The 26,425-nt window shown below is 35.1% G+C and overlaps 1 protein-coding gene across 2 annotated transcripts in view; it reads right to left on the bottom strand.

Moving 5' to 3' along the window:
* Window positions 1–24,856, bottom strand: part of LOC105458739 (ubiquitin-like protein 3) — a 55,201-nt gene extending 30,345 nt beyond the window's left edge. For both annotated transcript variants that reach the window (XM_011704261.1, XM_011704260.1), the window contains exon 1: window positions 24,738–24,856. In XM_011704261.1, coding sequence (XP_011702563.1) covers window positions 24,738–24,770 — 33 coding nt within the window. In that variant the 5' untranslated portion in view covers window positions 24,771–24,856. The remainder of the gene's footprint in view (window positions 1–24,737) is intronic.
* Between the last annotated feature and the right edge of the window lie 1,569 nt (window positions 24,857–26,425).

Raw genomic sequence — 26,425 nt, forward strand, 5'->3', positions numbered from 1 at the left:
TTTACCTCTGCAACTCGAATTTAAAGTAGCCAGACCTCTACAAGTCGAAGTTCACCTCTATAAGTCGAACTTCTATTGTCGCTGCCTCTATAATTCGAAGTTGTAGCTATGTATAACCATGAGTAATAGCCTAGTATTTTGTTTTATGATTACATTTATCATATATATGCAATAAATAATTCACTATCAAATTTTGTTTTTATTTCCTTTATAAGCCATTATAATCGGAAAATTATAAACTCTCGTACAAAGCCTACGTAAGTCAAATTTAACCCTCTTTTACTCGAATTTCGATAAGTCGAAAACTCTATAACTCGAAAGGTTTTTCTCTTCCCTTGAGATTCGAGTTATCTAGATTCAACTGTACTGTTCGTGCCACTTCTCGATTCAAGCAATCGCTAGTAGGAGGAATTTAAAATATTACAATATCAAAGATAAAACAGAAATGTAATATTTTACGCTACTAAAAAAAATGTTCGAGGATATTTTGGAACTTGTGGCTCAACACATTAAAGACTTATTTTTACCGCGTACTACTTTTCTCGCATGTCACCAGCTCCGTAATTTCAGGCGTACAGAAATACGAGAGATCACGAGAGAAAGAAGAGGATAACGGGGGCAACTTTGCGTACGGGCGTTTCGCGCGTTAAACCGCCATTCACGTTGCGACGATAAAATGTCGCGCGGTGCGGGTTATCGGCTCACTTCGATCTCTCTTTCTCTCTCTCTCTCTCTCTCTCTCTCTCTCTCTCTCGTCCTTAAATTATCCACCTTTTCCCACGCCACTCCGGAGTCGAGTTGGTGCGGCTTCGGATTCAAAATGAAATTTCCTCCCTCTGCCTCGCGCTAGAACGCTCGAGGATTTCTGGATTGGACCGTTTCTCCGTTCAGAATGGCGCCTCGAGTATACAACGAGTATACAAGCGGGAAATGAAGCTTAATCTCTCGAAGACGACGGCGCGAGCTTCGGAATCGCGAGTCGAACACAGATCTTACTCTATCTGTTCGTGTCCGTAATGAGTGAGATTAGAATCGACGTGCTGATTCTGAATTATAACGGCGAATCAATGCGCGAATTATTTTCTGCGATGTCGGATAAGGGAAAAACGAAAATGCCATGAGTGTATGAATGTGTATAAATATCGCAGTAACTAATTAATTAGTATTAAGAAGATATCTATATGCGATATTAATATTCTAATTGCAATGAGTTTCTTGTTGCAAGCATTTGTTGCTAGACAGAAAGAGAATAGTCGTATCTTTATAATCCCAGTTTAATGTCCCAGCACAGATAAATGTCAACGAGCCAAAACGCTGGTGCACAATCCTTTCAGTAAAACAACGACTTCTCGGAATGTTCCGACACTGAATATCTTATCTTCAGCCTCTCTTTTACACACCAATACACGATAATTTAGTAATCTCAGAACACGTATATAAATAATATATCAATAATAATTAAATATTACATATTAAGTAATTAAAAAGAGGAAGGAATCAATACTATATGAAAGATGTATATCGAAAAGAACTAGAACTATCAGTTTATCGAATTTTATAGCAACATATTGAAAAATCTAAATAGATATATACAATTCTTAAAACTTTTGTTTAAGATATTTTTCATATTTCTCATCGTTTAACTGTTAAAAATATTTCTCCCTCTAACGTGTGCAAGATCACTTATTAAAAAATATTGCTTGTTTTGATTTATATTATATATAGATACCAAAAATTCATCAAAATTTAAAAGATACTTGCCGATCTCCTCGCAAGTTATGCTAACAAGTGATGACACGAACGGATAGCAGCAAGCACGATGATGTAAACACAACGTGGTAACTCACTCTGCTCAAAGAATATTTACAATTCCAGAACTCTTGTCAACACCGGAAATCTCGTCCGATAAACTCATGCCATGTAATTTTTATATAATCTTAATTTCCGTATAATCTTAAGTTGATACCAAAGAGATCGCATTTTTTCAGCGATACAAGGGCCGAAACTTTTGCGCGATACTGTACGAATTGTGCCCTTCGGGACCGAGACTCCTCCGGGATCGTTTCGTACGGTTACATTCCGACCTTCTCTCCCAGGCAAATGGAGGTGTGTGTATATGTGTGCGCGCCGCTTGGGTCGTATAGGGAGCCCCTCTAAATCGCGGCGGCGGCAGAAAATACACGGAATAGAGTACGTGGAAATACGGTTAGATCTCTACGGCCGAGTTGTGTGTTGGGTCGCCTATATTTAACGTAGGAGAAACGACGTTTTGGAGTGCGAGAATCGGGGATAGATCACGATGTTCGATGCTGGCGGGCGTTATCGAGACTTCTGATAAGCCGCGGGGGGTCTCGATTTTATCTCACCCGCGCGCAAAATCGTCACCCCGTCGCACGCGCGATCTTTTCTTTATATACACGAACGTTATACATATGTCGCAGTATATATAGAGCTTGACTTCTCGTTCTCTCACTAAATATTACCGAATTCTTTTATCCGCAACATATAATTTTATCTTGCAATTGTTATCTTACATTTTTAGTTAGAATTTCAATTCAAATTTATAAATGTGTCACCCGATCCTTTCCTCCGATATGTCTTCAGTCCTTTCAATTCATAATATTTCGATTGTTCTCAATTACTGTTCGTCCGTTAAATATAGTATCTACAAAAATTAAATTTTTTCTCAGAAAAAAATTGTAGGTATATGTAGCATCTCTCATATACTATAAAGATCTAATTTTAGCGCGAATGAACCAATTGAATGTATTTTTGATTAGAAAAATTATTTGGCATGTATTATAGAGATTGCAAGTTACATAAATCTTTCCTTAATTCCGATTGTTGCCAAACTAAGGTTGGCACAATGAAAAAAATGCTTGTCCGAAATTTTGTCAATTTCAGATATTGATAGAGTAATGATATATGTAATACTATAAAAAGAGATTTTGCAAGTAAAAATAAAAAATATATGAATAAATCATGATGTACACAGTTAATAAATGACTTATGTTTAAAAAACGCAATTTCTAGAAAATTTCAGTTTTAAAAAGATAAGAAGGAAAAAATTAGAGTATATTAATGTAACGAATGCATTAACACGTAAGTACGCGCGACGTAAGGATCAAATTGATTCAGGCATGTAAACAAGTAAATGTTTTCTGTTTCACTTTTGTATAACACCGGCGTTTTCAATATCTTCCCTCCACTACTCTTGGATTTAGCGAACTAGCGTCAATAACGATTGAAAATCTCAGTTATAGACAACAGTTGTTTCATTCCTGGAATCACTGAGTCCTCAGGCGAGCACGTATACCTACGTCACTTCCTATAGTTCAATTCAGCGTGTTGTTTAACATTTTATTTGTACTGTGAGTTATTTTTATCAAACAATCTACTAAATATAAATATAAATACACATGTTTCCAAATAATGTATATTAATAATTTTTAGTTATTTTTAATAATAATGTTTATTAATATTTTCAGTTATTTTTTAATAATAAAAATATCTGTTATTTTTTTTCACTCTTTAGTGTTTAGAGATGCTCGTTAGCGTCGGTATTAAATTGCTTGTCAATTTAATTTGTGATATTACTACCCCAGTTTTAGTTTAGGATTACGTTTCAAGACCGAAAATTGAATCGGCGCGCAGAGTTTACAGGACTGAATATGTGTATACATTCACACAGAAATATCATTAAACTAAGATCTGGCTTAGATTGAACAAGGTATTTGCCTGTTTACAATTAGTTGTTCACATATTTATTTATTCATAAATCATTCTAATATCACTTATCGTTAAATAAATTAAAATGTGCAGGAGCAAATTGAGATTTCCCACGCGAGTGTTTACGTCAAAAAAAGTAACGCGGGCATTTACAATAAAATTAAATGAAGAAAATTGAAAGAAAATAACAGACGAAAAAAGAAGGAGGGCAAAAGAGAGAGAAAGAGAGAGGGGGGGGGGAGAAGAGAGAGTGAAAGCACTAAAGAGAGAAAGGATGAGAGAAATGAAGGCAATAGCGAGTTATAAGAGCTAAGGAAAGCGAAGAAGAAGCAAGATAAAAGAAGATAATACCGCGGGAGAAGACTACACGTCTCTCGGATGTGACTCATGCCCGACGCCACCATTATATACAGGGTGGCTTATATAAATTCGCGTGCATGCTTCACATAGTCGGATCGCTTGACCGCTGACAGATACTAAAAGACATACCACACGAAAATGTGTGAAAAAATTGCTGCGGCCGCGGCTGTTAAAATCAAACCGTCGTATCGTTCTCGCGGTTGTGACGCTGCATCGTGCACACCAGGGTGCATCGGTCGAATCGCATGAAAATAGCATCGCGCTTCCGAGAGTGCACTAAAATAATGCATCGCGGGATTTATTAAATTTTACTGTCTCCTAACCGTTTCCATATATCGTATCCTTTCAAAGGCACTCGTTCCTGTTTGCTTATTTATGCGATGTTGAGCGCTAAAAAGAAGTGCAGCTATTATCAAGCGCGTCAATTTGCAATTCAAGTCACTTTCTAAGAAAAATATTTACAATTTTACGACCCTCTATCGATTAATGTGAAAATTGAATATAAGTTAAGGTACAACCGATTATAACTTAAGATGTAACCTCCATTTGGCGTATTCCTTGCCAATTGAAATTTACAGCAAATAAAAAAAACGATAATTTTATGAATATATATATATATATATATATATATAGGTATATATCCATAAAATTATCGTTTTTTTATTTGCTGCAAATTTCGAACGCAATTCTAACTTTTTATCGATCAAGGTACATCGCGTGTCGTGGAAAATCCCGAACAACTGAGCGAACTTCTCGCGCTGGTATCGATTTCCGCCATGCGCGTCACAAAAGTACCGACGACCATCAGGAAATCCATACGTCATCGCGCGCGGCGAATTACGACTGCGCTTACGTCATCGCGAGACGATGCTAAAACTACAACTTTTGTCGAAAAGGGCGACGAGGCATGAGGGAAATCGTCAAAGAGAACGTTTTCTTGAAACTATAGTTTAGATAAAAATTATATACCATTAAAAAATTACTTATATTTACTTCATCGGTTTTAGAGATTGAAATTAACTTAAGAAAGCTAATTTTTTTTTAAATTCTCGTATGTGCCAATTCTTTTTTCATTCCGTATCTTTATTCTTTTATATTTAATATTTCTTCTGGAATCATATAATTATTCTTTAATTTTACTTATAAATAAAAGGAAGTATAATTATACGATCCTAAAAAAAGAAATATTAAATATAAAAGAATAAAGATACGAAACGAAAAAAAAATTGGCACATATAAGAATTTAAAAAAAATTAACTTTCTTAAGTTAATTTCAGTCTCTAAAATCAATGAAATGAATAAGTAATTTTTTATTAGTATCTAATTTTCTTTATCTAATAAATACAGAAGAAATAACAATCGCAAAATAAAATTTCTAAATTTCAATTGTTTGATAATCATCGAAGATATTCATTCGAAAAAATTTTAAATATTGTTATGCTTGGGACGTTAACAACTTTAAATTTGCTGTTGGCTGCGCGGTCGTCAGAACAAAAGTCGGAGTAATTCTGTAGAAGACGATCGGTAGATTAACCTCGACCTCCGGCCTTGTAGATGAGAAGAGGAGGGAAATGCAGGAGTAATCGATGAAGAAAAATATGCTATTTCAGCAAGACTAGAGTAAGTGAAACGTGGGTGAGAGTCTGGTGTTCGATATGCGATGATACCTTCGAGAAGGGAGGGAGGAGAGGGAAAAAGAGAGAGAGCGTCATTTCCGACAGTGACGAATTTTCTTTCCTTCCCGCTTTACGTCCATTAGGGTTAACATGAAAAGATTTAGCTCACCCGAAAAAAATCAGAGAAAATTACGATGATATTTTGTGATCTAATGTGTTCCAAAATATAGAACAATTTGTTTTGATACTTTAGGAGAATATGTTATAATACAAGAAGATTTAATAATTATTAAGATTTTCGTAGCATTTCCTGCATATACTGATGTACAGGATGATTCTTAAGTAAGTACAAATAAAGAGGATATTGCTTCATTTATTTTAGGAAAAAAAGATCCTGTAAACATACAGATATCCTAAACATCTTTATTTAAAATACGAGATGTCAAAGTTAAGAAAAAAATAAAAATTTTAAAAATCTGGAAAATCTTAAAAGTAATTACAAATAAAGACGATATTTCTTAACTTATTTTAGAAAAAAAAGGTCCTGTGAACATACACATATCCTAAACATCTTTGTTTGAAATACAGGATGTCAAAGTTAAGAAAAAAAATAAAAATTTTAAAAATTTGGAAAATTTTAAGTAAGTACAAATAAAGGGGATATTTCTTTATATCCTATGAACATATATCCTAAACATCTTTGTTTAAAATAGATGTCAGAGTTAAGAAAAAAAAAGAAAATTTTAAAAATCTGGAAAATGCTGAGAAATATTTTATTCGAGTTTGGTGTGTTTTAATTTAAAATTAAAAAAAATATTAACTTGGAAAAAAGAGGCTTACTATTCTATCGTTAAAAAAAATTTAATGTGATTACCACTCATATGTCCCTGATGGATATAATAATATTTTATTGATACTGGAAAAATGTTAGATAATATCATACATGTATATGCACACCAGAATAAAATATATATCTAAGCGTCTTTTTGAAATTTTTATGTTTTTTCTCAACTTTGACACTATTTTTAAAATAAAGCAATTTAGAGATTTATTTTTATAAAACCGTATTTTCCTAAGGTAAGCTAAGAAATATTTCCTTCAATTTTTCGTACTTATATAGAAATCACTCTATTTGTACAGATTTGTTAATATCTGAATTGATATCAAATATTTAATTATTTATTGTAAAATAATTTCTCGTTATAAAATGAATGAATTTGCAATATTTATAAACAAATTGATTACATTAATAGCAAATAACATATGAACGGCAATAGCAAATATATTAAGTGCATAATCTATTCTATACATTGCATTGCACATTTTCACACTTGAAGTAAATCTTGCAAATCATAAATACGAACTATTTTTCTTACGCATCCTCGTATTTTCTAAACATGCTTCATATAAAAAAAAACTGTTAGATATTTTTAGCGCTATTTCTATCACATAACACATGATTGTACGTTCCTTTCCTCATACGAAAGCCGCTAGGTATAACAATTAATGTGATCTCATGCGTACCGTCGGCAATTATCGCGCGTTGCGAGCGAACGCGTTCAAACATGTGAAAGAATTGTTTTCTTACGCTGTAATTTATGTGGTAATAAGAAACCGCGCGTGGATGGGAAAAGTGAAAGAGCTTCCTTATTCCCATATCGCGAGTGCAAACGAGTGCAGCATACGGGATAATTTATCGCGGATGCAACTGATGAACGTAACTCGTCCGAAACACGATTGTCTCGAATCACCGAAGTTGTTATTGCACCGAAGTTTAACAGCAGCCCTCACTTTCACTCGCCGCTGAGAATCTCCCTGTGAATTTCCTGTGATATCCCAATTACGATGTGACAGCGGCACAGAGTACGTTTCTGACGCGAATCGAATTTTTATCACTCTGATAAAATTTAAATTTCGATTTCTCTTCGATAAAAAAAAGTCCGAACCAAAAAGTCACGTTCGTCGAACTCGCTCTTTTTCATTTATATTGGTTATTCATAATTATCGGCCATTCAATTACTTATAGCAACTTTGCTACCTTCTACGAGATTTGCCGCATAATCGCAACAATGTAATTTTCCAAGAACAGAGTTCTCTTCTTTATTTTCTCCCGTAAATATTAAAATAATTTGCTTCACTGAGAGTAATTTCTAGAGATTAATTTGTAAAGTCTCTTGGAAATTAATCGAATATTCCGAGTATTTTTCTCAAAATTCCGTTGCGCGCACTCCATTATGTTCCGCCGTCGCGTTTCTCTTCGTGCTCTAATGAATCTTTACAGCCACCGCAGTGTGTACAAAACGCGACTGTACCGTTAACATGTCACCGTATGACTGTAGCCGAGCGATTCGCTTTCCACGTGACGGTGCAACGGCCGAAAGGGCGATCGATTAGTGGGGAGAAAGAGAGAGAGAGAGAGATTTAGTGAAAATCTGTGCCACTGTGTAGGGTGCAGTTTAGCCTCCACTTTTTGGCACAGGTTTCCGTGCCAACCAATGTATAGCTCCGGGGAACCGACAGAGGTTGTCTAACGGACAAAACGATTATCTTCACGCTCGGCTTGGCGCGGATCCCTATTCGCAGAAGCGCGGATCGATGCTGCGATCACGGGAAAATCCGGCAGATTGTTGTTCCATGCTGCAAAACAGGCTCATCGAGAAACCGAATTCGCATTCCCTGCCAGCCGAATGTGCGGTTTTTTTTCTTTTTTGTTGGCGCCACAGATCGGCATGCGGGTTCAATTAAACCAGTTCATATCATGCGTGTCCCATCGTTATAATACGACAGCAGATTTTTTCCGTTTCATATTATATAGATACACTTTGAACAGCTTTCTTCCGGAGTATTTCTTGTGGCGTCTTATGAGCAATCTTTCAGGATATATATGTTATTTTCAAGTTTTACAGGCAGTGCAGGTTTGAAAGCTATCAATGTTGCAACTTTGTAATTGCGTAAATATCTTGATAATTTGGAGTCATAAATTAACTCCGTGTTAAGATAAAATATAGTTGAGATTAATTGCAAAACAATGAATTGTCTGTTCACCGAATTATCACGATTTGATCATCCGCCAGAAATTCAACTGCCGAGAATATTCCACCGTCTCGAAATTAAAACAATAATAAGTGAAAATGAAACGATACAGCTAATTGTAAGTGAAGGAAGCTTTATTCAGTTAAAGAGAATTTTAGTGACTAATAATATTTCTATAGTCACCAGCAAAAAAACCGGGCACCTAGATTTTAATAGGTGCCCGGTTTTTTTGCCGGTGAGTATATATATATTTAAATATATTTTTCAAAATTAAAATTCTTCTAATTCTGACATTAATACAAATTTTTAAAGATATTTTAGTAAAGGATGTTAAATTTTAGCTGTGTTTTTTTTTTACTAACATGCACAAAAAATATGTACAAATTATATTAAAAGGCTATTAGAGGAGTCGAGCGTGACGTATCGCTTATCTTGGAGAAACATTGGAAACATGAAAGAAAGTGTGATAAAAAAACAATAACGCTATCACATTTATGGATGAAAAGTTGTTAAACAAGACATCGAGATCTCACTTAACAACTTTTGGGAATTAAGCAACAACATTGTTAAATTCATGTTTAATTATACACAATTTGAATCATTTTTAATCATTCTAATCGCTACTGCTCCATTCAATATGTTGTTAATTTAACTAAAATAGAGTTAAACAATTTAACTCAAGAAACGTATTAAATTTGACTAAAATTTAATTCATATTTTTAGTAAGTACATAAGTTAATATAAAACATTGTGTGAAACTAAACAATTCAATCACAAAAATGGGTTGATTAGATGTGATTATTTTTTAACCACATGATGTTTTGTATAAAAATAATACATAGACAGACGGATGTTAAAAAAATGACGAAATTGCTTAATTTAAGGAAGGGTTTAAATTTGCTCCTTTTATATTTAATAATAAGAACTATTGTATTGTATTGTATTGTTCCTTTAATACATATACCTTGATAGGCATATTCGTGAAGTCAGAATTCAATACTAAACGATTATTTTGTATCAGACTCTTCGCTTGTCAATCGCTCGAAAATCTCCAAGTTATACGCGTACAGTAATAATAGAGCTTTCTTGTTGCATAATTTCCAATGTCTTGACGTCTTATTTAACAACTTTTTAATCAATAAATAAATGTAATAGCATTAGAATTTTATTGTCTTTGATTTCACGATTTCTCTTATGCACAGTGAAAAACGTTTTATATTTATGTTGGAAATGGTCCACTCACGTTCTTGTGTTAAAATTTTGTGTCGAATTTTTAACATATTTGCTTGTTAAATTAACATAATGTGGATTATGTTATTTAAATATTTTGTGTTAAATTGATATTCAGTATTTCTCAGTGTCAACATAACAATTTATAAGTAAGTGAATAAATAACATAAAAATAAAGTAGTTTTAAATCGTAAATTCTAAGATAAATGAATCAAAGATAAATATACTTGTTAATTTTACATGTTATAAGTGTTAATTTTACCGAAGAATGTTTCCACAATTTGTTTCCAAATTCTATTAAAGTGTTACATTTTTTACTATTAATTTTTACATAATGTTTGTGTTACTTTATAACATATTCATCTTGCGTTAAATTAACACAAAAATTTGAGTGGACCGTTTGGGATATGTGAGATGTGTTAAATTTAACACAAAATTTTCAACTGTGTGTTTTTGATGTTTCAAAATAAGCAATTCCGTTTAAGTAGCTTTTTAATATAATATATAATTTGTTATACATCTAGGAACTTCTTCAGTCAATCAAAACTGAACATCGCCTTTTTTTATTTCTATTATCTATTTGACTTTGGCGTTTTCACTGCGTTGATGGAAATTCAGTCTCGCGACAAAACGGTTCCAGCAATTCTCCAAAGCAACCTTTAATATATCTAACTGAAAGAACATCCGGTAACGGTCCGGGACTCCGGGACACCGTTTATAAATCCGACAATGTCACCGACCGTTTCGCCAGCTGGCCTCTGGAGTTAGCGAACTTTAAAAATGGATCCAGCGGCGGCGCGTCATGCCCTTCTTCTTTTGCTTCCATTTTTTTTTCTTTTCCTTCAGAATTACGCATCCCATCGATCGTGTCCGCTAGTTTTCGGTTTGCAGGTGACGACAGATTTGCAACTTCCGGCGGCTTGTCCGTCTCTTTCTTTCGCGGGCAAAAAGGAGCGAAGAAGAACTTTCGAATTGATTTCTTCCTTTCGCTACGCGGCTACTGCTTTACGTCGGTAATTCGCCGCGGCCATAAATTCCACATCCAAACTCTTAACCGTCCGCTCGAAAGCTTTCTTCGTTAATGCTTTGCGAGCGTGAGCTTTTTCCTTCTCCCTTTTGTCCCGTCCCGTCATCTCGACCTCTGTTCTTGCTTCCGCCTTTTCTTGATTACATGCTGTCGCGATCTTAATTTTCTCTTAAAATATTCGCAATGCGCCTATCAGTAAAATTTAACTTTTATACAATATCTTAAGTTTATAAGAAATAAACATCGAGTCTTAAACGCATGTCAAATGTATTAAAAGTATAAACAGTTTATAAACATTTTTTTCTTCATCAAGAAATACTTAGAAAAAAATTATGTTGTAACTACTTCTTGTTTGAATAAAATTATATATTTTTCCAATGCATTATCTTGTGTAATTTCAAAAATTACATATTTCATGATTTTAGTTTGAAATAATTTTTTCACGCCCCGACAATGGCTCGTATTGGTAACGTTTTTTGTGAATTCAAAAACTACGTTCTCACAAATTAATAAATTTGTGACAAGCTATGATACTTAAAAAGATAATTTAGAAAATTTCCGTCTTTCGCAAAAAATTGACGACAAAAATGTCAAAAAGGTGTCAATTTCGAATTATCAAACGTGTTTGAAAATTCAATTATTGTTATTTTAATCAATAAAAAAAACTCTCGTGAATAAAAGATTATATTTCACTATTGTTAAAATTTCTCGATAAAGCAATAACGAGCGAAAATTGACTAATATGTGAATAACAAAAATAACTAAAAATAAGCAAAAAAAGGCCAATTAGAACAAAGTGGATCTTAATGTTTAATAATATTTCTGTGTCAATTTACATACATTTTCCACAGTTCATGCAAACTGCGCACCAATTATTTGTCGATCTTGAAATACAATCCAGCTTCAGTTTAGGATTGTAACCGACAAATAATTAATCATCGACGTGCAGTGATTTGCATGAACTGCAGAAAATGTATATATATAAATCAACCAGAAATATTAAGCACACTAAGATTCGTAAGATCCGCTTTGACCAAACTGGTTCGTTTTGTTTTTCGACAAAAATATGTACTTTATAAATAAAAATAAAGAGAAAGCGCCGTTTGTTTAACTGACAACAAGCTATCGGAATATCAATATATGCAGTACATCCAATATTTGTATCATTCTCGATTTTAAACAAAACAGATATTTAGATGCATTTTATTAACAAAATAAAATTTTATAATATATAACCAGCTGGTTTAAAAAATTTAAATTTCTTTTTAATTTTTTTTAAATTAATTTTCTGCTGTGCTAAAATTTGAGACGAGATACAACTTGTGCCTAAATAAAAATATTTCATTTATCAGACAATCACAAAAAAAAATACATTTGATGTATAAATTATTGTATTATTCAATTATCCTTTCGTATAAAGAAACTTTCAAAAAATTATTTAAGACGCAAATAAATCTTTCTTCTTTCCAGATTGTATTTTTACAAAAAGATTAGTCAGTAGTTTCATAACGATGTTTCATCGATGTTAAATCTAATACAATTTCTTAATTATTAAATGATTTATCATTTTTTAATCGAATGGAAAATGATTATTAATTGGAACATTATTAATAAAACAATTAACAATTATAATTAACAATTGTTAATTATACATGTTATTTTGTAACTTTATCTCTATCGTTTATCATATGTAAATAAAATGTGTGTGTATGAGTGAGAGACAGTGAGAGAGAGAGAGAGAGAAAGAGAGAGAGAGAGAGAAATAAGCACATCTATATTTTAAAGTATAGAATATTTTTTAAAGAAAATCTACTATAAATCTTCCACTATTTCGGCTTATAACCGATACTTAATATTCACTATGATAGAATATCGCTCGAAAAGGCGGAATAAACATACAACTACATATACACATCCAATATATTTTCGGATATCCATATTTGCCACAATATATACCGAGAAATATTGAAGAAGCGGAATATTTCGAAATATCGTATGGCTCCGAAATACTACTGTTGCCCGTACAACATTAGCGTTAATACACACATCTTGAAAGTTGCATCAAGAGTTGATTAATGCAAACTATACGCAATATTTCATGTAACTTCGGAGCTCTGTATATCGGATTCCAAGTACATGCGTCACGTGTCACATTAGAAGTGTTATAAGTGCGATCCTGTCTTGCTCTTAGTCTAGTTTCAATTTCTCTTTCTCTCTCAGTCTTATCACAAATTCTGATAATACAATTCAATGAAGAATACAAAGTAAAAAGTTCACTTACGCTGATATTTATATTTATCGGCATTTCTTTTATCGTGACAGTTTCGACAGTAAAAACATTATTTTTTAAATGTAAAAAGACTTGCTTGAATCGTTATAAGCGATAAGGAAGGCTTTAACTGTCGTTTGTGCGTTGAATGATCGCGACCGAAATAAATTATAAACACTATTATCATTACATAATTTTTTAAATATTCTTATTTAAGTAATTATTCTAAAAAGATATTACATATAATATAGTAGAGAACATTTTTTGTGTTAAAAACGGTTCACTTAAATTAAATTTTGTAAATTAAATTATGTTGTATTTTTGTAACATGCTCGTGTGTTAATTTAACATAATATAATTATATCACTTGAATATTTTGAGTGAAATTAATATTTAACATTTCTTAATTTTAAAATAATACTAAGTTTAATAATAGTTTATGAGTAAGTAAGCGTACGTTACGTTTTTTTTTTAAACGTAAATTCTAAGATAAATGAATAAAAGATGAATATTAATTTAACATATTATAAATGTTAATTTTATTGAAGAAATGTGTTTTCACAATTTGTTTCCAAATTTTGTCAAAGTGTTACATTTTTTGGTGTGTTAATTTGTATATACACATGTTCGTTACTTTCTAACATATTTAACTCGTGTTAAGTTAACCCAAAAATTTGAGTGGGCCGTGTGATGTTGTTTGTAATGTTGTTGTTGATACATGTGAAATTTAACACTAATTTTTTCCAATAGTGTATTTAATACCGTCATGAAGAATATCACGATTTGTTAAACAATATTATACCGTAACTTTGCTTGCAATCGTTTAAATGAAAAGCTAGTTTCTCCCCCTCCCACAAACTGGTTGAATCCACGGATCCTTGATTCTAGGACGAGGCTAAATTGCAACGAGGGCGGCTTGCAACAGTCGTCACGAATCTCATCGCCTTTCACAAGTATAGTAGTAGCATATTATAGAGATTTCGATCGGTAGATTTACGGCTAGATTTTCGATCGGCTATCGATTAGTAGTGCGGCAGATTAATAGTGCGTACAGAGATACCTAATTGCAAAATTTAATCTTAACTCGTTTTACAAATCGCATGGTCGACGCGACAAGTAAATCAATAAGTAATCTCGATAAATTAGCAAATTGTCTCTTTATAGTGTAATCAATGCACGATTTTATAATTATGGAATAAAATTGATAAATTAATAATAAACGATTTATCTCTGATGTCATTACAATAATACATCTGTCGTGTTTATTATTTTATACACTTTGTATGATTTATAGGATTTTATATTCTATTCAGCATTTTAGAGTTCAAATAAATAAATTAACAAAATTACAATCAAATCACTCGTAACTAATTTTTTATACATAAATACATAATTTATAATGTCACTTTGGTATTTCCTTGCGACATAATCACCGTTCTCTGTATATTAATTAATGTAAAACTAATATCTATAATATTGTCAATCATTGCATTCAATAAAGTTACTATTATTATTATTATTGTCGCACAAATGAATTAAAGACAGAATTGTATTGTTAGGGTTTATCAAAACAAAGTGTAAATGTTACCAGCAGTTTGTCCGTGCCTTAAACCAATCAGACTCGTTCTTGTCGCGCTGCCACGACATTAAGAGTCTTTGTCCGCCTTTGTTCCTTTCTCCATCGCACCCTTTTTTCTCGCACGTTCGTTAACGTTACCGTTCTCTTCGGATTGAGCGATAAGATAGTCCGCACATTGTCCAATCTCTGAATTTGCGTGATGTTATCGCGGCCACGTTCTTGAGTAAATTGAACTCCAATTTGCAATCGTGTCCTTGCATTTGCGACAAGCAATCTCTGTTTAATTCACCGCCGATGATGATCGACTCATCCAGACTTAAATGCCGAATTGTGCGTTTTTATTATCGTGTAGTACAGTTCAAAATCTCATCGAACTCCGCACTATGATTAAATATACGGAATTTTATTGCGTTAGATAGAATATTTTTCAGATTTTTATCCCTATAAAGTTATTTCCATTTTTCGTCTGATTAATTCTATGAAACGTTTATAGAAATATCAGCGGACAAAAAATTCATGCGAGGAGATCAAGTTTTCACGATTAAAAAAAAAAGACTTAGACAAATGAAATAAATGTGGATATTGAGTATTAGGTAAATCCTGGAGCTCGAAGAATGTGTATAAGAAATCTATTATTTATAAAATTCTTGTTATAAATACACAACCTTAATATTAATTCGAAATAAGAAAACGATAGAACATTTCGCATGAGTTCAGAATTTTTCAATATTAACGCATAATATATTTACCTTAATGGTTCTAAAAAAGAAATTCTCGACGCGACAGTTTAAAAAAAAAATTTTTTAAATTTTTTATCTTAAAAATTATATCTTGTTTGACACACAGAGAGAAAGATTTCTTTACCTTGTGTATTTCTATTTGTTTCGCGTATATTTATTTCACAGAAACAAAATTTCTTTATATGAAACATTATTTTGTTGAATACAAATTTCTTTGTTTTGTTGCATTAAACTATATTGTTCGACAGAAAAAACATGATTGTTTGATATAATATTTTTCGATTAAATAACATTTTGTTTAATTACTCTAAATATTACTCAACGAAATAAACCATTTCTTAAACTAAAAATAATATACAGAATATTTGATTGACAATCGTACTTAGTGGTTCAAACATTGGTTTGGTTGGACTATTCCAACGCATAAATTTGCATTGGATTTAAGAAAATTTTTTAAATTTAAAGAAATGTTTCTCTCTGTGCATTCAATCTCTTCAGGGACTTGAATCGTGTCCTTATCACAGTCGCTCTACGGTTATAGAAGATTGTGCTACCGTAATTACCGCGTTCGGCGATATATCCGCGCGCCCGAAGATATCGCGGCGCGAATTATTTGCGGACAGGTCGCTGACTACCGGCACCTGCTCATCGTGCATAAAGTAGATCGCAATGGGACGACCAATCAGACGCGCGCAATTGCGACAGCTGTGTAGTGATCCCCCGACGCAATCACTCGCATGTAGACCCCTCGTCGATGTTTGTTTAACGTAGTTACCGTGAAATACGCAGAATCTCATCGCGCATTCTCTGTTTCTCTCTCTCTTTCTCTCTCCCTCTCTCACGTACACGTACACGTACAAATACACGCGCGCGATCCCGCGTCACCCCGTTTACAGCACATTTACATACCTCCGAAACATCCATCGCTCGCTATGACACATGTACGCGGGCCGAGTAAATACACAGGCACGCGTGGTACGTTTACTCGGCGACGCGAAAATAGTTTTTAGTTATTTATCACGGAATAGACGCTGATGCAAGTCCGCGGGATTTATGCCGGACGAGGTACCGCGAGGTATATATATCGGAAACACGGGCTATTACGGTTTCATTTTCATTCATACGTAAGTTGCGAAAATTCTTTGCATCGCGAAACAGGAAACTACCCCGTAGGCACCTGCGCCGTTTCTCCTCTGAAATCGAACGCTCGATCGGCAATCTATGAAATCCGGGGCTTATCGTGGAAAACGTCAGCATGCATTTTACGGTGAAATGGGCATTGCGGAAAAAGGTACTTATAGAAAATTGTTACATATGAGGTTAATCTGCCACGGAGCATTGTGCGATGTGTGTACTATAATTTGTTGATAGCTTCTTCAATAAGACTTTTTTCGACTGAAACATGCAATTGTAATATATAATAGTATAATATTAATATTATAAATATTACAGTTATAATCGTATTGTTATAATACGATATAAGTAACATAATTATACATACATAAGTGTATGATAGTATAAATGAGTTAAATATAATAGTAGGTATACGGAGAGAATTTTCTTTTAAAATTTACCTTGAAAATCATATTAATTGTGGGACAATATAGTACTGTGCACTACAATAAATTTGTTGTAGAATATATTTAAAAAATAGTGAAAATCACATAAAATTCGTCGAAATATTGTTGTCTTACGGTTAACATGATTTTCAGGGTAAATTTTAAAATAAAATTCTCTCCATGTATAACAGTACCATAATCGTACTTAAGTAAAGGATTTGGAATTGATTATGAATAATTTATATTTAGTATAATGTAACTATTCGTATTCAATGAGTTCAGATTATTTTAGATTACTCAATTAATTACAATGGATTATTTTGTCATATTTTGTAAGTTCGTAGAATTATCTGCATTCATGTTTTCACATCACACTGTGCTAAAAGATCAATTCTTGAAGGACTGCCATAATTTGTTCATTTGAAATAAATAAATTTGAAAGTATACGAGGTACACAGTAGAAGATATTTTGTTTTTATGTTAAAAATGTTCAACACAAATTTGTTTGTAAAATTTTTATGTTATTTTTTTACATTTCTCCGAGTATTAATTTAACATAATGTGATTATGTTAATTTGAATATTTCGTATTAAATTGATATTTATCATTTTTTAATGTTATAACACGATTCAATCAGTAAGTGAATAAAATAGTAAAAAAATAATTTAGATTTAAACCGTAAATTCTAAGATAAATGAGGAATAAATAATGAATGTACATGTTAATTTAACATATTATATTAAGTTATAATTTTATTAAAGGAATAAAAAATGTTTTCACAATTTGTTTCCAAATTGTACCCAAGTATTACATTTCTTTGTGTTAATTTTTAATAATGTTTGTGTACTTTTTAATATATTAATTTTGCGTTAAATTAACACAAAAATGTATAGGTAGGCCGTTTGGGACATGTGAGATGTATTAAATTTAACACAATTTTTTTCCACGCGCCACGCATTAGACACACAGTTAGAGAAATGAATATGATAAATCTTACCTTTTAAGCAAATTTAGAGAAAAAGATATCAAGACATTATATTCAAGAACAGGTTTTCAAATTTCAAGTCTTCGCTATTAAAGTGAGACTATAAAAGAGAGTTCGATAATTATCTTTAATTGAAATTTCGCGGAGCTCTTTATAAGCGGCATAGGATGAAGTACGTACTTCCGACAATGTGTTTTCTCGCTCATAGCCGCGCCAGAATGTGTGAGATATCCAAGAAATAGAGTGTAAATTGTAATTACGAGAATTACGTTATTCGAATATTGTAACTGTGACAGCTATGAGAAATGAGAGTGCAAACTAAAATTAGCACAAGTCATCGCACGAAAATAAAGACTACAATGTCCATGTCTCATTTTCCTTTTTTCTCGGTACAATCATGCCGACCGATATTAGCCTTGGTCGCGAACAAAAGATATACATTGCGCACGCGTTCGCCTTGAATAATAAAATTTGCACGAAAAGATTCCTAACCGGACGTGACTCACGCGCGCTCGCATTTTTTTCCCTTTCGGATAAAAAGCGCCGACGTCGACGTCGACGTCGCAGATATCGCTCGCAAACGATCCGTCCCATTCCGCGCGTACATATGCTACCCGATGCCGCGTTGTTAATTGCAATCGTGTATTTTTTTTAAAGTCGACTGAAGTCGATCCTAGACATTTTTTTAACGTTCTCCTTATATTTCACATGCAGCACAGTTCCTGAATTATACGGAGCGATTATTATTCGTCGTTATTAAAAACAATTATATCTTAATTCGGATTCGCATTCTTCGGTAAATTTGCAATCGAATTTTGTCTTTCGGAAAAATTCGTCGACAGAACATTATTCTCATGATCGAGTATTTTTCATGCGGCTAAAAGAAGAGCTTAAATTAAATTAAAGACCACTATAAGTTGGGAAAATAGACACATCCGTTCTTCGTGCAACCCCGCTTTCTACACTTTCCTACAATTTTTCCGTTCTCTTTCTTCGTTTAACCATCGGAATTATTATTGTAATGAAGTATAATTACATTAGGCGCGAGTACGCATTTGTTTCCTTTCGAATGTAGGAAGTGTTTGTATAAGAAAGTGCAGATGTGAGAGAGAGGAGATCTCGTTATTTATTTATACATTCTCGAAACTTGAGCTGCCTAGCCGGGCCCTTTAATTTGCAATGTTAAGTATCCTCCCGAGAGAGTAATATTGCCGCCCTCTCGTTGCGCCAACTTCCCACGAAAGTAATAACGCACGATACTCGAGCGTTGAAAACACCAAGCCGAAGAAACCATGCATCTGCACGATGCATAGCGCAGGGTCTTCATATGTCGGTGCAAAAGGAGGTTACTTGGGACGACATATTACAACAAAAAATTTTTTTTAATCGATTTTTTGTCGCGGACATAACGTTGTTCATTAAAATTAGAATAAAAAGGTCTTATATTCTCGTTCTTTCAAAAGATAAAAAATCTCGTAAAAGATACCTATTTAACGATTATAAATACTTTTGAATCGAATGAATTGTCAGGCACGGAATACTCTATACGTACCTCAGCAAATACGTTTTAGAATATTTTTTAAAGACAATTGTGTATTGAGTATTCTATAAAAATATTACCGTGATACGTAAACACGCTCATTGCGCTTATGATATTATTTGCTGGACGTGTTAATATGTTCATAGCTCTGGAAGGGTTAATACAAATTCCGAGAAGTCAACCACTACTAAAAAAATGTACAGTGATTGCCAATTATGACAATACAATACACTTTATTGCTAGTATTGCTACTGTATTGCTTTCGTATTGTCAGTAATATTGCCATCTATTACCTCATGTACCTATTGCATAGTATCGCTAATGTATTGCTAGATATTGCTCGAGGTATTGCTATGCATTGATAGCGTATTTGCTAGTATTGTATTGCCGCAATATTATCAATATATTTCTAAAAAAATGTACACTGATTCCCATAGTGGTTGATCCCTCGACAAATTCCTTAAATCAACGGCCCACTTTACCGTGATATTTTGCACAATTCTGTAAAGAGCTAAGACTTTATGTTAAAATAATAACGCGCGGTATTGCGTACACGAGAATTTATTGCACAGATGTTTCCTCAGCCCAAGTTGTGTGTGAGGCTCTTGGAACTCGAAAAACAGTAGGTTATATACGGTACCTAAATACGTACTTATCGGCGGATTTAATCATTAAAGAAATTTCTAGATCCATGAGAGAATTTAATTTCCACACGTTTATTTATGGCATATATCTCTTTATAACGCAATCCAAAGAAATGAGAGAAACGCAATATGCAGTGTTACAAGAACTGTATCTTTTTTAATTAAGCACTTTCGGAATTATTTCGGTTTAAGAGTCAAACGCGTAAGGAGGTTGCGCGCACTCGTCACGCTTCTTTGTTGCACGCGGCGCGTATAATCGCGCACGATGATACGCGCCGTGCAACGCAACGGTATATATATATATGTATGTATGTATGTATGTATAAACGACGGACGCACGAAACGGCCGTGAAACGCTGAAGGGAAAAGAGATGATTTTTGCGCTCGTCGGAGCTACCTCGTGAAAAGTCGCCCGAAACCGCTCGCTTAATTCGACATGGATGAGAACGGAGCACGGAATATTATTTCTAACACAACGTGCGTGACTGATAAATTTCGTCATTATATGCCGGGGCCTGTCGGCGCCTCGGAACAGCGCGCGTAATGGTCTCGCGTGTTACGATCACAACATTGTGGATCAAAACACATTACTGCGAGGGTTTTAGTGAACTGAAAACTTGAAATATAGGAAGAAAAGAACGACGCGACAATCAATTTGAATATCGTCAATTTCTCGATTGGATTTTACTTTTTATTTAATATGTATCTATTGTACTTTATTCTTCTCACACGAAAGTTTCGTGTGAGATTTTAAAGGAAAGATAATACATACAATATATTATAATTTAAAAAATACTATAACAAAACTATATTAAACATATATAAAATATTAAATATTATACATTATATATTAAATGTAAAATACTATAATAAAAACATTATTTATTTTGTAAACTGTTAAATATTTCAACATGTGTGCTTCAATTGCATCACGACATTATCAGGGAATAAAACTTAATGATATCTTTTGTAAGTATAGATTAAGATATATTTTAGTTACTTTACTTCTCATTCAAAATATTATTAAATATTGCAACAAATAAATTATTTAAATATCATACCAAAAAAAGATTAGATTTTAATATACATATGATATCACATTATAAAGTTTATTTTCAGTTGCAAGATATTTTTTTTAACCGAACAATTAAATATCACGAAAAAATAGAGCTATCTTAATGCAAAATTATAATTTACACATGCTCGGCTTATAACGAAAGATTTGTAATATTTGACAATATAGTTGTAACATTAAATGGATATTTGACTCTACAAACTCGAGGACACGTAAATGCGACGTTTATTATTACGAAGTCACTCAAGATGGACTTTAAAGACTTATGAAAGATCTATCCGACACTTTAATTACATCCAGATATCTAAAGTGAAGAAGAGTAAAGCCTTTAATTCCTGAATATTACATTAAGAAGTCGTCGACCCACACGCGAACACTCGATGAGAAGCGAAGTTGATGCGCGAAAGAGCATTGTTATCCGCGATGAATCTCAAGTCCATAATCAAAAGGCTCTAGCGCGCAAGATGGAAATATTAATTTCTGAAAGTATGATAATAGAGTGAAATCCGGGGGGAGGGGGGAGAGAAGGATTCTCCGACTCTCCTTTTGATACCACAACGCGTTTTGCTGTCGCCTTCACAATTTTCCACGGAAAAAACCCGACGCGAATGTGAGGAAGGAAAAATAATGATGTGATAAGCGATTGACAGGACAGCGAAATTATCTATAAACACGCGATATATCGAAACTCATCGAAAATTCGTTCGTAAAATAACAACTGCTTCTGAGATCCCATTTACAGACTTTAAATATGTATATTCTTATCAATTTCGTTTTTTAAGATTTTAAAATAATGCTGTGTGCTGTTGATCCCGATTAATCTTGCAGAAAGATCGAAGTTCGATTAGAATTCGAATTTACGGAATTAATTTTTGTTAATATGATAACAATATATGAAAGATAGATATACTTCATTATACAATACGATGTACAAGCCTGTGAGCAGATAAATCAAATTAAACGCACAGATTAAAGTCGACTGTTATTTTCCACACAAATTAATAGCTTTGTCTCGCGTTCTCGAGATTGAAACATTATATCTCGATGCGCTGCAAGGCATGTGTTTTTTTTTAAACGTATCTTTTTTGCAAGAAATACGCAAACGATTGTGCTTTTAATCTCAAATGCGTAATTCCTACGCTTAAATACGTTCATTCAAATTTTCTAAGAATAATTACGATATCGTGAGAATTATTGACGAAATACTTTATAATATTTTATGCAAACTATAAAAATAATAACATTACACAGTTCGCAAGCCTTGGCCGTTTTGAAAATAATCTATACAATTTTGTTTTCATTAATTTTTCTAAATATTACATAATATAAGTAGCTTTATTGAGCAGCTTTCAAGCAATGATTTCAAAACTCGAAAAATCTCTCAAGAAACGTACATGTATTGTTTTCCAATTGTGTGTGTTTATATATATACGTATATAAGCGCAATCTAAACAAACTTATGCAGCATGCAAGATTTTGCCTATTTCTAAAAATGGTTTCAAAAAGGCTGAGAATCACTGCTTTAGACGATTATCTTAACTGAAAAAAAAAAAAAATACAGAAAAGTATTACTCCAAAGGCATTACCCTAAATCGAATAAATTTATAAAATCTACTCATTGTCAGTCACAGAGCGATTAATCTCAAACATCTTCATTTCGTTCGAAACTTTGATTTGTCATCGAAAAAAAGAGCACGACTCCTGATCAACAATAACAACGTGACAGAATGCTGGAGAGAACTCTTCCCCCTCCTCATGTTGAGAGAAAATTCAGAATTCCAGCATTTGTTGTTCTCTCGCGTATTAGCAATACGCGATATTTCATGCTTCACATTTAGCGCTAAGTAATGTTCTCATTACGTGAGAATAACGAGCGCGATGAACGCGAATAGCGTGACAAAAAATGAGACTCAGAATTGTACTTAATCACTCGCGTTAAATGCACGATGATATGCGAATGAAAGAGTGGCAGAGGAAGAGAGAGAGAGAGAAGAGAGACAAGATGGAAGACGGGGAGCAGGAGAAGAATATAATGACAACTGCGACATGGAACGTAGGCTGTATTTCGTTATGAGCGTATAACGTTCAAGACACCAAGGTCCGCAGCGCGATGCATTTAACGTCGCGTTTAACGCTAAGTGGTGCCCGCCCGATTCAGAGAGTTTCATCCGTTTAATGGAGATCAATGTCAATGTGAAATAAGAACGGAAAATTTCTCTCTCTCTCTCTCTCTCTCACGTGTGCGTTAAATGGCATGAATAAAAAAAGAAACTCAAACTCATTATAGGAGAAACTAATAATTCGTATACAACGGCAGTAACACATGCTGAGTTGACTTATCTCATCTGTCAAAACACAGAGCCTATACATGACAATAGAGATAAACAAACAAGGGAAGCTATTCATCCGATATTTCTAAATTGGAGCAGTCGATATCTCGTCTCGGCTTGGGAATAAGTCGAGTGTGACGTTTCATATTTTCTTCCTTATCTCGTTTCCCTCCCAGTTCTGTGTCCTCTTCTCTCTCTTTCTTTTTTTTTTTATCATCCGCCAAGCGTCTTTGATCGTCTAGTGTCAAGGCAATGAGCGCGGTTAATATACACGAGTGCAAGCATCCGTTCGTTTTAGCCAACGCAACGTTGGAAGACAATCAATTGTTGACGGCCAATGTGCATTTAATTAATTCCGAGAAACGAAACGTCAAGTACACGTACGCGACCCACCCTTCTACATATATTCTTGTTCTCTTACTTTACTTTCCCGCCCTCCCTCGAGCTGCGAAGCGTGACATTCGGTCGTCGCGCACGCAAACATCCCCGCGATGAGAGAAGATATATCGTTTATTCCGAAAAATCCTGTCGACCGCAAAATTTTCGCGCGGAGGACGCGGCAGATGCGCGTAGTGTCACGTTCGACGTATATCTCACCAGTTTCCCCGACGTCATGGCGCAAAAGGCTCCGCTCGGGAGTATGCGAAGGGAGGAGGAAGAGGAGGAGGCGGCGAGCAGGAGGAAATGCAGAAGTAGGAGGAAGAGGAGGAGGTGGTGGTTGCGAGGGAGGCATGGCGTAGGAAAGGCAGAAGGAGGCGAGAAAGGAGGATTCTCTCCGCCGTCCTTCGCGAGGACGACGCAGGATGATGGGGTGGCGCGGCGCGGGGGGAGGACGGGGATTGAAGGTGCCAGGAGGGTGCGGTAGACGTGCTTACAAGCTGATGACGAAAGAGACGCAAGGAAGAGAGAAGAAATTGACATAGATGCACCTGATATAAGTAGATAAATATAATAGAGAGCGAAAGAGAGAGAGAGAGAGAGAGAGAGAGAGAGAGAGAAGAAAAAAAGGGAGAAGGCTTACCTTATCCGAGGGTATAGTGCGCACCGTAGTCATCGTAACTGATGGCCAGGAGGCGTTGTGTCGCGGGTAATCCAGGGTAATCGGTGGGATCCGTGGTCCCAATGACGACGACGTCGGGCGTCTCGCGACGTCCGCCGACGACGACGGCGACGGCGACGGCGACGACGACGACGGCGACGACGACGACGGCGACGACGACGACGACGGCGACGACGACGACGACGACGACGGCGACGACGACGACGACGACGACGACGACGACGACGACGACGACGACGACGGCGGCGGCGGCGGCGACGGCGAGGGTAACGTTGACAGCGATGACAGCGACGGTGACGGCGACGACGATGGCACAGTAATCGACGACGAGTGCGACAGAGTCGAGCAATACAATGGGACCGAAGGGCGGGAGATAAGTCGCGTTTCGCTGGTGCGCTCTACTCCCGACTATAATTACAGCAACGACGGCAGCAACGACGACGACGACTACAGCAGCGAGGACAACGGCGCGGCGACGGTGACGATGATGACGGCGATGAGAAACACACTCTTTTTTTTCCTCACGCGCTCACGCAGGGGCCCGCCTCGCGCAGCGCGCTACGCTACACCATCGCGATGGGCCGCGTCGTGTCGTGTGTGCCACTCGCACCGCGACCGACACCCCGCTCGAGTGCCGAGCGCTTCGCCGATGTGGCCGATGGCCGCCGCCGTCGTTACTTATACGCGTCCGGGCCGGGCCGTTGTTCGGGCAACATGTTTAGCGACGCTGAACCGCACTCCGACGTACGCCAGGCACAAACGCGAACGGACGGACGCGAATGCACTCTCGGCCCTTGTCGGCTGGTGTATCACGATCGCACCGCACCGCACCGTACCGCACCGCACTGCACCGCACCGCACGCATGCACGCACGCACGCACGCACGCACCCGTGTCACCCGTCCCGTGACAGTGCCAAACACATAAAATGGCGATCTCGCGCTCGGAGTCAAGAACTTCGGAGCAAACGGGCGTCGCGGAGACAACGCGATCGACTAGACGGCAGACTCGATGGACATCACGGCAATGGCGCCGTAAGCTGTGAAGTTGCGCACGGTCGCGCGCACGCGCTCCACTCTGGCGCGAGACGGACGCGAGCGCCATCGCACCGACGAGATATTATTAAAGACTGACACCCTTACGGAAGTTAGCGTGGCTGGTTTAGTAATTGCTAAAATTAAAGCAATTAGTCAATAATATAATATTAATTTAATGATTTATTGTTAGATCAATGTTTTTTAGACATGTTATGGACAGTCATGGATACATCGGTTGCAACCACTGAAATATATAATAATTAAGGCTGCGTTCCCATTGCTTTTCAGTACAGTATTAGCCGCCATATTGTTTTACTGGACAAGCGTTCCGTTTTACCAATAAATAGTTTCAGTAAAAACATAACCTCAAAATTATACTGTGGCCGCTTGCTCGCAAATGTTAATATAAGTAGTGCAATTTGCGAGTAAAAAGGTGTTGTATTTATTTTATTTATATTATTTTTGTTATATATTTTTATTAGTTATTGCTATTAATCGTTTTCATTGTTGGTAGCTGATTTCCTGTTAATTGATAATAAAAATTCCAAATGTTTATTGATCATTTTAATCTTTTATTAATCTCGATGGCTTTCTTTAAGATCGGAAGAGCACA

This window comes from Wasmannia auropunctata, unplaced genomic scaffold (assembly GCF_000956235.1).
Source record: "Wasmannia auropunctata unplaced genomic scaffold, wasmannia.A_1.0 LD334367.1, whole genome shotgun sequence".
NCBI classification, from domain to species: Eukaryota; Metazoa; Arthropoda; class Insecta; order Hymenoptera; family Formicidae; genus Wasmannia; species Wasmannia auropunctata.